This window comes from Etheostoma cragini, chromosome 23 (assembly GCF_013103735.1).
Source record: "Etheostoma cragini isolate CJK2018 chromosome 23, CSU_Ecrag_1.0, whole genome shotgun sequence".
NCBI classification, from domain to species: Eukaryota; Metazoa; Chordata; class Actinopteri; order Perciformes; family Percidae; genus Etheostoma; species Etheostoma cragini.
Genome location: NC_048429.1, coordinates 1,196,643 through 1,208,767, shown reverse-complemented (window position 1 = coordinate 1,208,767; position 12,125 = coordinate 1,196,643). Strand labels below are relative to the sequence as shown.

General features: G+C 40.8%; 2 protein-coding genes across 9 annotated transcripts in view; both read left to right on the top strand.

Moving 5' to 3' along the window:
• Window positions 1–336: 336 nt before the first annotated feature.
• The window catches only part of nup107 (nucleoporin 107), a 31,214-nt gene continuing 19,425 nt past the window's right edge, over window positions 337–12,125 (top strand). Inside the window, exons 1-23 of one of the 2 annotated variants that reach the window (XM_034863120.1) lie at window positions 337–492; window positions 593–696; window positions 1,102–1,217; window positions 1,378–1,426; window positions 1,842–1,913; window positions 2,066–2,154; window positions 2,249–2,324; window positions 2,893–3,006; window positions 3,300–3,390; window positions 3,509–3,588; window positions 3,868–3,927; window positions 4,352–4,497; window positions 4,592–4,640; window positions 4,746–4,815; window positions 5,012–5,127; window positions 5,508–5,697; window positions 5,785–5,891; window positions 6,368–6,470; window positions 6,595–6,755; window positions 6,938–7,063; window positions 7,260–7,373; window positions 7,642–7,809; window positions 8,018–8,121. In XM_034863120.1, the coding sequence (XP_034719011.1) occupies window positions 387–492; window positions 593–696; window positions 1,102–1,217; window positions 1,378–1,426; window positions 1,842–1,913; window positions 2,066–2,154; window positions 2,249–2,324; window positions 2,893–3,006; window positions 3,300–3,390; window positions 3,509–3,588; window positions 3,868–3,927; window positions 4,352–4,497; window positions 4,592–4,640; window positions 4,746–4,815; window positions 5,012–5,127; window positions 5,508–5,697; window positions 5,785–5,891; window positions 6,368–6,470; window positions 6,595–6,755; window positions 6,938–7,063; window positions 7,260–7,373; window positions 7,642–7,809; window positions 8,018–8,121 (2,411 nt within the window). In that variant the 5' untranslated portion in view covers window positions 337–386. Of the gene's footprint in view, window positions 493–592; window positions 697–1,101; window positions 1,218–1,377; window positions 1,427–1,841; window positions 1,914–2,065; window positions 2,155–2,248; window positions 2,325–2,892; window positions 3,007–3,299; window positions 3,391–3,508; window positions 3,589–3,867; window positions 3,928–4,351; window positions 4,498–4,591; window positions 4,641–4,745; window positions 4,816–5,011; window positions 5,128–5,507; window positions 5,698–5,784; window positions 5,892–6,367; window positions 6,471–6,594; window positions 6,756–6,937; window positions 7,064–7,259; window positions 7,374–7,641; window positions 7,810–8,017; window positions 8,128–12,125 lie in introns of those variants that run through there. The other variant, XM_034863119.1, reaches the window with a different exon arrangement.
• Window positions 9,103–12,125, top strand: part of mdm2 (MDM2 proto-oncogene) — a 12,040-nt gene continuing 9,017 nt past the window's right edge. For 5 of the 7 annotated variants that reach the window (XR_004655407.1, XM_034863130.1, XM_034863124.1 and 2 more), the window contains exon 1: window positions 9,118–9,311. The gene's annotated coding sequence lies outside the window, so the exon portion shown is untranslated. Of the gene's footprint in view, window positions 9,495–12,125 lie in introns of all 7 variants that reach the window. The other 2 variants (XM_034863126.1, XM_034863125.1) reach the window with 2 other exon arrangements.

Here is a 12,125-nt window from a genome sequence, read left to right as displayed (position 1 = left end):
AGACACACACACACACACACACACACACACACACACACACACACACACACACACACGATGACCTGCATAAAGACACTGAGGCAACTGTCATAGAGAGACTACTAAACTGTGCAAAAATATGGCAACAACTTTAAAATTGAAAAAACTGGCATACCATGACAAGAATATGTTGAACAGAATATTACATTTGCACAAGTAATTTTTTAGTTTTTTCATCTTTCAACATATTTAAACTCCAAATTCATTCAGATAAAGGCTGTGCATGATGAGTACGACAGGTCTGGACCACTCATCCTTTTTCATACATTTTTTTTTGGAGTCCATGATCAACTTTAAAAGGATGTCTATGTGTGTAGAATCTGGATGACAGCGACTGGACCAACAGCATGTACATCTCCCCTGTTTCGGGAATGGATAACACCAGCTTCTTCGCAGACGACACCGCCAACCTTAGCTCAGCCCTACTAAAGGAGGACGACCCTGGCGAGGCCGGTGGGTGAAACAAACGCTCCCAAGCTCACTCTGTTACTGTGCACTGTTAGTTTTTACAGCTCTCCTGTTAACGCTTTAGTTTTAATAACAATCTTTTCAGCGGCTGCCAGTCTTTTCCCAGAGTTCCTCGCCTCGCTTCTGAAGCACTCTTCCTCCGCGGTGTTTGAGCTGCTTGAGGATTATCAGACACTTTGCCAGAACAAGGTAGGGCTTTATATTATTATATGTATGTTAAATAAATATATATATTATGTCAATTAGTGAGCTTCAGAGGTGCTGAAAGGTGGATTGTGTTACCTTTTGACGTAGCCTGTTTCCAGTCTTTTTGCTAAGCTAACCAGCTGATAACTGTAGCTTAATATTTAACTTACAGCCATGCGTGGTATCAATCTTCTCCCTAATAACTTGTTTACGTCCCAAAATGAACTATTCCTTCAAGTACAAAGCTGGAAGCAAGACGTGTCTAGCTTAGCAGTAAGACTGGAAGCAGGGGGAAACCGCTAGCCTGGCTCTGTCCACAGTTTGAAAGTACACCAGCACGTCTGACGCTCACTAATTAACTGACTGCTCAGTTTAATCACTTACCGTCTGTCCGTCACCATATTTAAGGTGGACGTACTGCAGTCTGTGGTCCTCAGAGCGGGTCAGAACAGTAAGACAGCTGGAGTCCACTGGCTGCTGCAGCAGGAGATCTGCACCTGGAGACTCATCACGTCACTGTACAGGTACCTGTCCGACTGATCGTACCTGTCTGTCTGTCTGTCCGACTGATCGTACCTGTCTGTCTGGCTGGCTGGCTGGCTGGCTGGCTGTCTGTCCAACTGATCGTACCTGTCCGACTGTCTGTCTGTCCACTTGTCTCTGATCATCCGTCTGTTTCTGCAGGGACCGGGTCCAGTTGGCGCTGGAAGATGATATCATGACAGACATGGTTGTGAGTGACACTTGATGAGTCTTTCACACACAGGCCCACACTCTTGGAAACCATTGCTTACCTGGGTTAGGGTTATTAGGATTAGTTAGTATTGATTATGAATTATAAATTAAATTAAATGCTAACAATTTTGAGACTACTGGGACAGTAAACTGAATATGTTTGAGTTGGGAACAAAACAAGACATATGAAGATGTCTTTGGAAAACACTGATCCACATTTTTCACAAATCTGTAACCGCTTAATCGACAATGAAAATAATCCTTTGAAAATAATCCTTAGTTGCAGCCCTACACCTAAACTTAATACAGAAACACACACACACACACTCTTTCCACTTCCTCCTGAATACACTGACCCTAAGCATGAATTCAACGCTGTGAAGATGAAGTTGTGTCTGTGTCTGTGTGTAAAGGTTCCCAGTGAGAGTGAGAAGGTTGTGGTGGAGCAGCTTTTCCAGCGGGATGCCATCATACGTCAGAGTCAGGTGCGTACACGTACTCTGGCTTGTACTTTTTCCTCCAGCTGCCTACACTCGCAGTACACAAAGATTAGATGAACACAATCATTCTGCATCAGGACCGGGAGATAACATCAACTGGAGGCAACTGCTAAAGAAAGTTTGTTTATGTGTTTCAGCTGGTCGTTGATTGGCTGGAGAGCATTGCCAAGGATAAGATTGGAGATTTTTCAGATAATATAGAATACTACGCCAAAAATGTCTGCTGGTGAGTTTTTGTTTTAAAATATCAAGACTACAGCAATGTGTATTAAGATTATTAGTGAGTTCCTGCTAAAGTAAAGTGTGTGTGTTTGTTTTAGGGAGAACACACTCCATTCGCTGAAGCTGAGGAGAAAGAGCGGCTCTACCTTCACTGTGCCTCTGGTCACTGAGCTGGTAAGGCTTGTTACCTGGGAACTAGTCTGAAACAGAAGGACATTTTAGAAGTACAAGCAAACTTTGAGCTAGCCAGTAGAGATGTTCCTCCAATAATGTTTAAAACGCTGGTATCGGGAAGTACTGGAGTTTATACACCAATCCGATACCACGTTTTGAAGCCGTAAAGAAAATCTACGTTAAAGTAGTTTATGTTCTTTTTCCGTTGTAACTGACCGTCAAACTGGATGATAAAAGAAAGTTCTGTAACATTCATTGTTTGAGAGTTTAACCTGAGCCAGACTGACAACAGAGATAGCAAATGCATCTATACAGGGATAGTAGCATATGACGTGACACACTGGTATCAGATCAGTACTCTGCATCGGCCAATACGCAAGTTCAGGTATCAGGAAAAAAAAATGGTATCTGACCATCTCTACTAGCAAGCTACATGCGGAAAACAGGCAGGTTTTGAAGAAAATTAAAGGCTTCTGCCCCTGCTGCTGCCGTCTTCTTCACAGGCGAGCCACAGTTTATCTCAAACAGCCTAATTTGTGTGTGTGTGTGTGTGTGTGTGTGTGTTCAGGACCCAGATGCTCCTTTCAGGCAACAGCGTCCCCTGGCTGAGCTGGACAGAGAGGATGACACCCGACTGCTGAAGAACCTGTTCAGCCTGATCAGAGCGGGGATGACCGAGGAGGTAGAGAGAGTTCATGTTGTATTTAAAGGGCCATGATTGGTTGTTTTTGTCATTTTGGTTTAACCATGGCGTGTGTGCGTGGTCGGGTTGGCTCAGTTTGTGGAGCAGGCGCACATATACTTAGAGGTTTATGCCTCGACGCAGTGTTCCAGGTTAGGAGTCAGACCTGTGACTATTTCCTGCATGTCTCCCCCCTTTCTCGGCTAGCTGTCCTATCCATTAAAAGGCGGAAAAGCCCCAAAAAATAATCTTAAAAACATGGCGTGTGTGTCTTTGTGTGTGTGTGTGTGTAGGCTCAGAGGCTGTGTAAGCGCTGTGGTCAGGCCTGGAGAGCAGCGACTCTGGAAGGCTGGAAACTCTACCATGATCCCAACAGGACCTCAGGTGAACTCTGACCCCAATGTGACCTGAGTGGTGAACACCAGTGTTCTTGTTGCAGTCTGTAAGTGTGTCTGTTAACACGTCACCAACCAAGAGTTAACCCTCTCACCTCTCTCCGCAGTGAGTTTAGAGTTGCAGCCCGTTGAAGGAAACCCTCAGAGAGGAATCTGGAAGGCCTGCTGCTGGAGAATGGCTGAGGAGGTAACACACACACACACACACACACACAAAACATTGATTATTACAGAATTAACTATAACAAATTACCGTTGCACTGTGTATTAGACTGTTGGCCACAGCTAAGTTTATTTACTTATTTGTAATACTTAGACGTGATCACAAAACCACCACAGTTTGTTTCCAATGTAGGAAGTGTTTTCTTCTTTATAACAATCTGCACACAGGTACAATCTGGGAAAAGACTTCAAAAGGAACAAAACAATTCAACGTTAACCTGCTGTGTGCGTTTGTGTGTTTTAGGAGCAGTTAAACAGATATGAGAGAGCGATCTACTCCAGCCTGAGTGGAAACCTCAAACCGGTAATATCATGACTTCGTATTTCTGCGTCTTCATGTGTGTGTGATTCTGTTTGTGTGTATGTTATTAATGATAGGACCGGTTTGTCCATCTTCAACTAGATCTAGGACCAGTAGTCAATAGGGTTAGGGTCGGTATTTGGGTGCACGTGCCCTGAGTCCAAGGGGAAGTCTGCTAGTCTTGTTCTATCTGCAGTCCAAAACCCAAAGATATTCAGTTTGCGTAAATATAAAACAGAACAGCAGCAATTTCTCACATTGGAACCAGAAAATAATTTAGAGTTTTTGGTTAAACAACAACAGTGGTTGCAGATTAATTGAATGCTAATCCAAACAAACATCAGGCCACTTACGTAGACTACGGCTCTGCGTGGCGCCTCCGCCGAACCATAAATCCAGCTTAATTTTGTGTGTTTCTGTGTGTCAGCTCCTGGCAGTGTGTGAGTCATGGGAGGACTGTGTGTGGGCGCACTTCAAAGTGATGGTGGACTCGCTGGTCGAAAAGGAACTGATGTCATCGGGGATGGCCCACCAGGAAATGGAGACGCTGCCACGAGAATACCTGGAGGCCAAGTATGACTGACACACACACACACACACACACACACACACACACTGACACACACCTCATATCTCTGATGATTCCATTGTCTTCCTCTCTCTTAAGTTGGACGATGGAAAAGGTGTTTGAGGAACTTCAGGCCTTAGAGTTGAAGGTGAAACTTGCACAATAACTGAATGTGATTGGTGAGTCACAGGACTGAACACGCACACATAAAACCAGCTTCTTTCTCTTTGTGTGTGTGTGTGTGTCTGTGTAGAGGGTGTCTGAGGAAACAAAAGAGCATCACCATGTCATCCAGAAGTTTGTCATCCTGGGAGACCTGGACGGTAAGACATCTCTGACCTCTGACCCCTGCAGAGGAATCTAATTTGAGATCTGCTCTTTAAGCAACACAGTAAAGAAAAATAGAATGTATTAATATTTACTTTAATTTTTACTCTGACTTAAAAATGTACTTACAACCCAAAAAGACTGCTTCCATCCATAAGCCTCAACCTTTTCCCCTCTCTTTCTCTCTCTAAGGTCTGTTCGAGGAGTTTTCTGATTGGATGACAACCTCTAAGCCCCTCCCCTCCCACCTGCTGCGCTTCATGACTCACCTGCTGCTGTTTTTCCGCTCTCTGGGTTTGGCATTGAAGGTAAGGTAGACGAATACGTCAACGTTCAGGATAAAGATTTACCATCTCGTTTTCAAAGGGGGCGGTCGGCCTACCGCTTTGTTCCAGTCTGGAATGTCTTTACTTTAACTATTGGATTCATCCATCCATCTTCTGGACCCGCTTATCCGGTATCGGGTCTTGGGGGCAGTAGCTCCAGCGGGGGACCCCAAACTTCCCTTTCCCGAGCCACATCAACCAGCTCCGACTGGGGGATCCCCCGAGGAAACCCATTTTGTCTGCTTGTACATTGGTGTACTTTGGTGAAGAACTTTTCAGAATCAGTGTGTTTTATTCAGATTCAGGAACAGTTCAGGGTGCTTACCTGTGTGTCTCTCCACCTCTTTCTTCGCTGTCTCCAGGAGGAGGTGTGTGTGGACGTGCTGAAGGCGTACGTCTCCCTTCTGGTTCGGGATCAGCAGACCGACCTTGTGGCGAGCTACGTTAGCCAGTTACCCGCCGAGGTCGCCACCGTTCAGTACGCCGCTTTCTTGGAGACCGTCAACCAGCCGGAGCTCCGCCCCCGCTGCCTGCAGCTCGCCACTGACGCCGGTAGAGATGGAAAATATTGAAAAGCGTCCACACTGATGCCGGTAAGACAACAAACATTAGTGCTCACTGACTTGTTTGTTTGTGTAGGTCTGGATGTTGCTGCGATAACCAAGCTGGTGGTGGAGACTGTGAGAGAGAGAGACGACACCGAGTTTACACACCACAACCAGACGCTGGAGATGGGAACCACAAAGGTACAGAGTACAAAACAATGACATTTTTCCACAAAAACTACGGCAACAACCTTTTTCCCACTATGAAAAAAAGTCATAAGAATCATAAATGGAAGTTGCTTTACGGGGAGGTAGAAAACATAAACAATGCAAAACAGAACAACCCAAAACTAAACTAAACAAGATTCACGTAAACAATAAAAGATGTTATAAACATGTAAATGATGCCTTTTTGGGCAACTTTGCAACAGAAAAAAACAACTTGTTGCCATTATAACTTAGCACATCAAAGACAGTGACAGTTGTAGCTTCAGAAGACGTTAAATATTACTAAAGCATGATTTATACAAACTAGATTATAATGTCATTACACTTTTGACGACTAAAACTAACAGGTTAAACTAAATCAAAAGGGTCAAAATTGGCAACATACAGTAGTTTTTTTAGTGTGTTTGTGTAGCGCTGGGCAGACTCACTGTAATGCTGTGCTCCGATAGGATGACCTAAGAAAGATCGATGTCATCGATTGGCTGCTGTTTGACCCCGCCCATCGAGCCGAGTCCCTAAAGCAGTCCAACGCCATCATGAGGAAGTTTCTGGGTATTTTGTGTTTATTTATTTATTTATTTATTTAGACATCAGGGATGTCTTGAGTCCCCCGTCACTGATGGTGAGGACCATGATGCATTGCGTCTGTCTGACCCTCATGTCTCTCTCTCTACAGCCGTGCAGAAACACGACGCAGCCAAGGCGGTCTTCTCTAAAGTTCCAGAGGATTCAATGAGGGAGATTTACTGCCAGTGGTCGGGGGCTGGTCAGACCACGTCTCTACATGCTGAGGACGAGAACGCCATCAGAGAGCACCTGTGTATCAGAGCCTACCTGGTCCGTCCCCTTTCTCTGTGCTCATTTTATAAACCGCATCAAGACTGGCCGTTAGCATAGTTATCATGCCTGTAATAATCAATATGCTAATCCTTACACCAGCAATGTAGCTGCAGGACTACTTCAGTCGGTTCTGCAGGTTTTTGATCTGAATGTGTGTTTTTTTTTTGTTTGTCTCCCAGGAAGCCCATGAGGCCTTCACTGACTGGTTCAACCACAGTAGCTCTGCGCCCCAGAAACCAGCACCTGCCCCGGAGGCCAAATTCACAGAGAGAGTAGCCAATGAGATGAGAGAGAAGGAGTACCAGGTACACACACACACGAAATATTTGTAGATTGTTTTTCATTATCAATACAGCTTATCTAGAATTATTTAGATTAGATTATTTGGGGTCTCTGCCCAGTAACCAGTGTTGGAAGAAGTATTAAAACCTTGCACTTAAGTACAACAATGTAAAAAATAATCCGTGTGTGTGTGTGTGTGTGTGTGTGTGTGTGTGTCAGGCTTCTCTGTCCGCCTGGTCGTGCCGCCTGGACGTTTTAACTGAAGATGTGAAAGAGAGAATCTACAACGTGCTGCTGTTTGTAGACGGAGGATGGATGATCGACAACAGACGGGTAAATGTTTACGACACACGAACTGTACATTTAGGGTGTTTCAACGGCAGGAATTTTCCAGGGAATTAAAGAAACTTAACCTGTTTCGACCGAAGGAACAAGGGACTGGATTTAGTTCTCCAGGTGCTTAAAAAAAGGCCCTATTTGTTCCTCTGGTCCCATAGTTCCTGGAACTGTTTGGTCGAAGGGGGCTATTTATAGAAGTGAGAAATTGACTGTTTGCATGTTTAAGTAGTTTTATAAATGGCTTGGTTGGTTGCGTTTTCAGGATTCAGAGGCGGATTCAGAGCGCAGGCACCAGATGGCGGCGTTGCGCTCTCTGTGTCTGCCTCGTCTCACCTTTTTGCTGCTCAGCGTGCTGCAGAACTCCTCCAGACACCAGGAGGCGCTGCGACTCGCTGACATCATCTCATCTGACCAGCACCGCCTCTACCAGGTCACTAAAGCCATTTAACTGATCCTGTACATTGAGTTAACTACACTCAAAACTACATGCATGTTCTGCAGTAAAAGGATTTTTACGTTAATCCTTCCTAACTTTTACTTTTAGTAGTTTGATTAATTTGGACCCTGTTGTTTGAGGTTCTTGTTTCTTTCATTAATAATGTTGAACATGGTCCGTTTGTTTCTCTTCACAAATTCAGGTTTTCTCTAAAGAGGAGCTGAGAAGGTTTCTCCTGAAGTTGAGGGAGTCGTCGCTCGCTCTGTTGGACCGAGGACTCGATCCACTGGGCTACGAGTTACAGACATGAACGAACACACACACGAACACACAATGAGCAGTGTTTGAGTCACTGATGTCTTTTGTATTGTGTTACTCTTTTTTTTGCAAAATAAAAGCCGGTTTTTCTGTAGTAGTTTTAAGTAAACTTTATATGAAGCCGTTCCTAATAATGCTGCAACTGTAAAGCTTTCACTGCTGCCAATCAAACTTCATGATTATTTATTTATTTCAAATGTTAACCGACTTTAAAGACTATATGCAGTTGTTTAACAGTTGGGATATGGGGAGTACTGAAGCCATAAAGAATGAATTAAATTATTAGACTACAGTAAAGCAACTGGAGAAAAAGTTTTGTAATATGATTGACTATAAGGGCTATTAAATAAGCCAATTTATAATTTTATATTATATTTGGAAATATGAAATATTCATATTTCCAGATGGATTTTGCAAGGAAAAATGACTGGGTGTCTTAGAGGGAGAGAGTTTCTGAAACTAACTACATTGAGTTTTAAAAATGTATTTGTTTATTTCACAGTTTTTCCTAATTGATACCTGGGGGAAGTATTCATGTAACAGCAGCTGTTGAATAGGCTAAGAAATGAGATAAGGAACTATTTAAATATCAAGAAATTAGAAAAGCTGACATTTAAATAACCAATATTACATTAGAGATAGAAGTCCAGTAGTGCAATTGGACAGCAACATTAATGGCACACATCACATGATAAAGAAGCATATAACAGGGTTTTGTGATCATTTTAAGGTATCAGAAACTAGTTTCATGGAGAAAAGGACATGGTGAAAGAAATTGAACGGAGTTGGAGTAAAGATCATACTGGAGTGTTGGGAAATTCACAGATCTGGTGAAAGTGGACAAGGCAGAAGATGCTCGGTCAGCTTCCTAATGAGAACTGAACTGGACTGGTGAGAAAATATGACATACTGGACACTTCTTAGGCCAGGAAATTAGTATAGTGCAACCATGGAAGTATAATGAATCTATTGTATTTCTACAAGGGAAACATACAAGTTCATGTAGTTGCAGTGTTCGACCAGCAGGGGCGCTACGCGATCAAGTGTGCGTCTGAAGCCCCAGTAATGTTTACGTTGACTGGAGTCAACTGAACAACTCAACAGGGTTATCAACTGTCCGGTTAACTGTTAGATAAACGCAGTCGAAGGATATTATTTAATCAAGAGTAACCGTCAAGGTAGGTTGATATATGAATAAAAGGTTTAAATGCAATCAGCTACGCCAGGGTAAACGTTAGCAGTAGCGAAAGTTGGCAGTTGGTTAGCAGTGTGCTAGCAGGCCGCAAAGCCTCGTGTTTTCTTGGCTAGCAGAGCGGGACGGAGGAGTCGCGAGGAGTCGGCAGTCTGCGAACGAGTTTACGGTAAAAAAATGAAAGATTTGAGTTACATTTCTTGACGCTTGAGAACATTAAATTCAGAGGTTTTTAAGGGCAAACACTACAGGCTAAAACAAGTTTTCAATAGAGAAGTTTTGGGCTATTTTGCTACCATAACATGTCTTCTTTCAGACTAGTTGGCGCTAGTGTATGTAACTTTGGATTACTCCTAAATGTAGCACAAGTTAGCATTAGATTAGCTATGCTTCATTTGCAGATTTAAACATTACATAAAAACTTGCAATACTAAAACAAAATTGTCTTAATGTGCTTTAGCTAGCAAATTTGCATCATAACGTTACGTGTTAAATGTAGTATGTGCTGGACCGTTAACTATTTTAGCTAGCTACCTAAAAACGTGGTGAAATTGTATTTTAGTTTCAATTTATTTTGCACAAGCATTTGACTCTTAATATGTCAACAAAATGAAACAAGAACTTTGAATCTGGCTTAATCCTAAATTTACATTTCTGGTCTGGAAATGCATGCAAAATAGCGCATGTTTAAAAAGAATGAATTTGAATATATAAACATAAAATGTATAACTTGTAATACAATTTTTTTTAATGTAAGTATTTAATCAACTGGGTAAGTTTCATGGTGATATATGTGAGTTAAAATGTTTGTTTTGGTATTTAATTTGAGGGTTACTAATACAAATATTTTTAATGTAAGTAACTAATCAACTGGGTATGTTTCATGGTGATATATGTGAGTTAAACTAACTGTTCTGGCCTTTGTATTTAAATTTAAGGTGATTTTAAAATGTTTACCTTGTTATAACTAACAATACATTTACACCGAGGAGTGTGTTTTTAGCCTCCAAGCTAATATACAGTAATAGGTTAGTAATGTTAACGCTGCCCTGTTTGGGGATTTGGGGTTTTTCAGGAAGAGATGCAATGTTTTGCAGGGTTTTCGTATTGTTTATAATAGTGAGCTAATCAGTAACGTTAGTTTTAACCTTATAAAATAAATAGGCTGCAGATAAATACAAATAGCATCCACAGACTGGCTGTGAAAGCGAAGTAAGACGTTAAACTGTCTTTAAGTCCCGTTTGACGAGCTACAGTTTCTGCAGATTAATCCGCCATTGATGTACGTGGAAGTTTACTTGTATCCTGACGTGGTAAAATAGTTTATTTTATTTAAACGAATAACATAACAAAAATTCAGACATCACAATTACAAAATGAACAAGAGCATAAACCAGAAAATGTGATTACAAAAAAAGAAAACAAGAAATAAAAAAGTGACAGCCTTAAGAAATTAAAGTATTACAATATAAAATCCTTAATTAAACATCTTTGAGTGTGAATCAGAAATAAATATAGCTTTTTTTTATTTGTTATTAAATTAAGAGACTCAAAGTAAATGTCAATTTCAATTTGAAATAACTTAAAGCAGGGTTTTGAATTAGAAAAGTTGGATTTATGGATATGAAATGTTCCCAGTAAAATGAAAAGATTAACAATATTACTTAAATTTCTATCTTCACATTCAAACAATGTAAACATATGTTTCCCTTCTAATGTAATTATATGTGATGTTTTAGAAATCAAATAATTTTCTAAACTTTTTCCAAAAAGTAAGACCAAATAAACAACCCAAAAAAGAGGTGAATTAAAAATTCTGGTTCGTTTTTACAAAAGCTACAATAATTGTCGTGGTAAAAGAGTTAAGCCCGTCTTCATCAGGTCTGTGATGTAGGAAGTCAGAGACAGAGGGAGACAGAGAGACAGAGAGACAGAGAGACGTGGGACATGTCCGGGCATATTTTCTCACCATGTGTTTGTGTTGTAATGGCTTCAGCTGCTGACTCATGCCGTTCGTCAGTCATTTCTTCTATAAAGTCTTTTAAAAAGGTAGAAAGCTGCCCAGACATATTCAGCTTTTTGGGGGGGGCATGCAAGGCTGAACAAGGCTGACCAGCATGGGTTGATGCCTAGTTCCTTAAAAATAAAATATTTGTACATTTTGGGAAACATGCCTATTTGCCTCAGCTTGATTTTGCACAGCTTATATAAAAAATGTCAATTTATTGTTATTTCCACAACTCAAAGATGTTCAGATTACTGTCACAGAGGTGTGAAGAAAATAGAAAATATTCACATGTAACAGGCTGTAATTTAGAAGTTTTACTTTCTGTTCATAAAAAAATACTCCAAGCAATTAACAAAAATAGTTGGCAAATAACTAATTGATTAATATTTGCATTTTTTTGTATGTATGCAGAGATTTCATTCTGCCGTATTTTATTTAACTCTTGTGTTGTCTTCCCGTCAAAATTTTAAAATCAACACTTTTTACTCTTTTTTTTCCAATTTGTGTCACTTTTTTTTGACGTTTTCAAAACTACGTAACACTAACTTTTTAACTTTAGTTCCACAGTTATTTTTTTATAGTCAATAAATCTCAATTTTAGGAAAGTTGTTGATGCTTTTTAACTTTTTATGTTTTTGTCTCTTTTTTTCAACACTTGATTGTTTTTTTTCAATGTTTGTCACAAGTTTTTCAACATTACGTAACACTAACTTATAACTTTAGTTTTACAGTTATTTTTGGAATTTATGGTCAATAAACCTAATTTATAGGAAATTATACCTAATGTTTGAG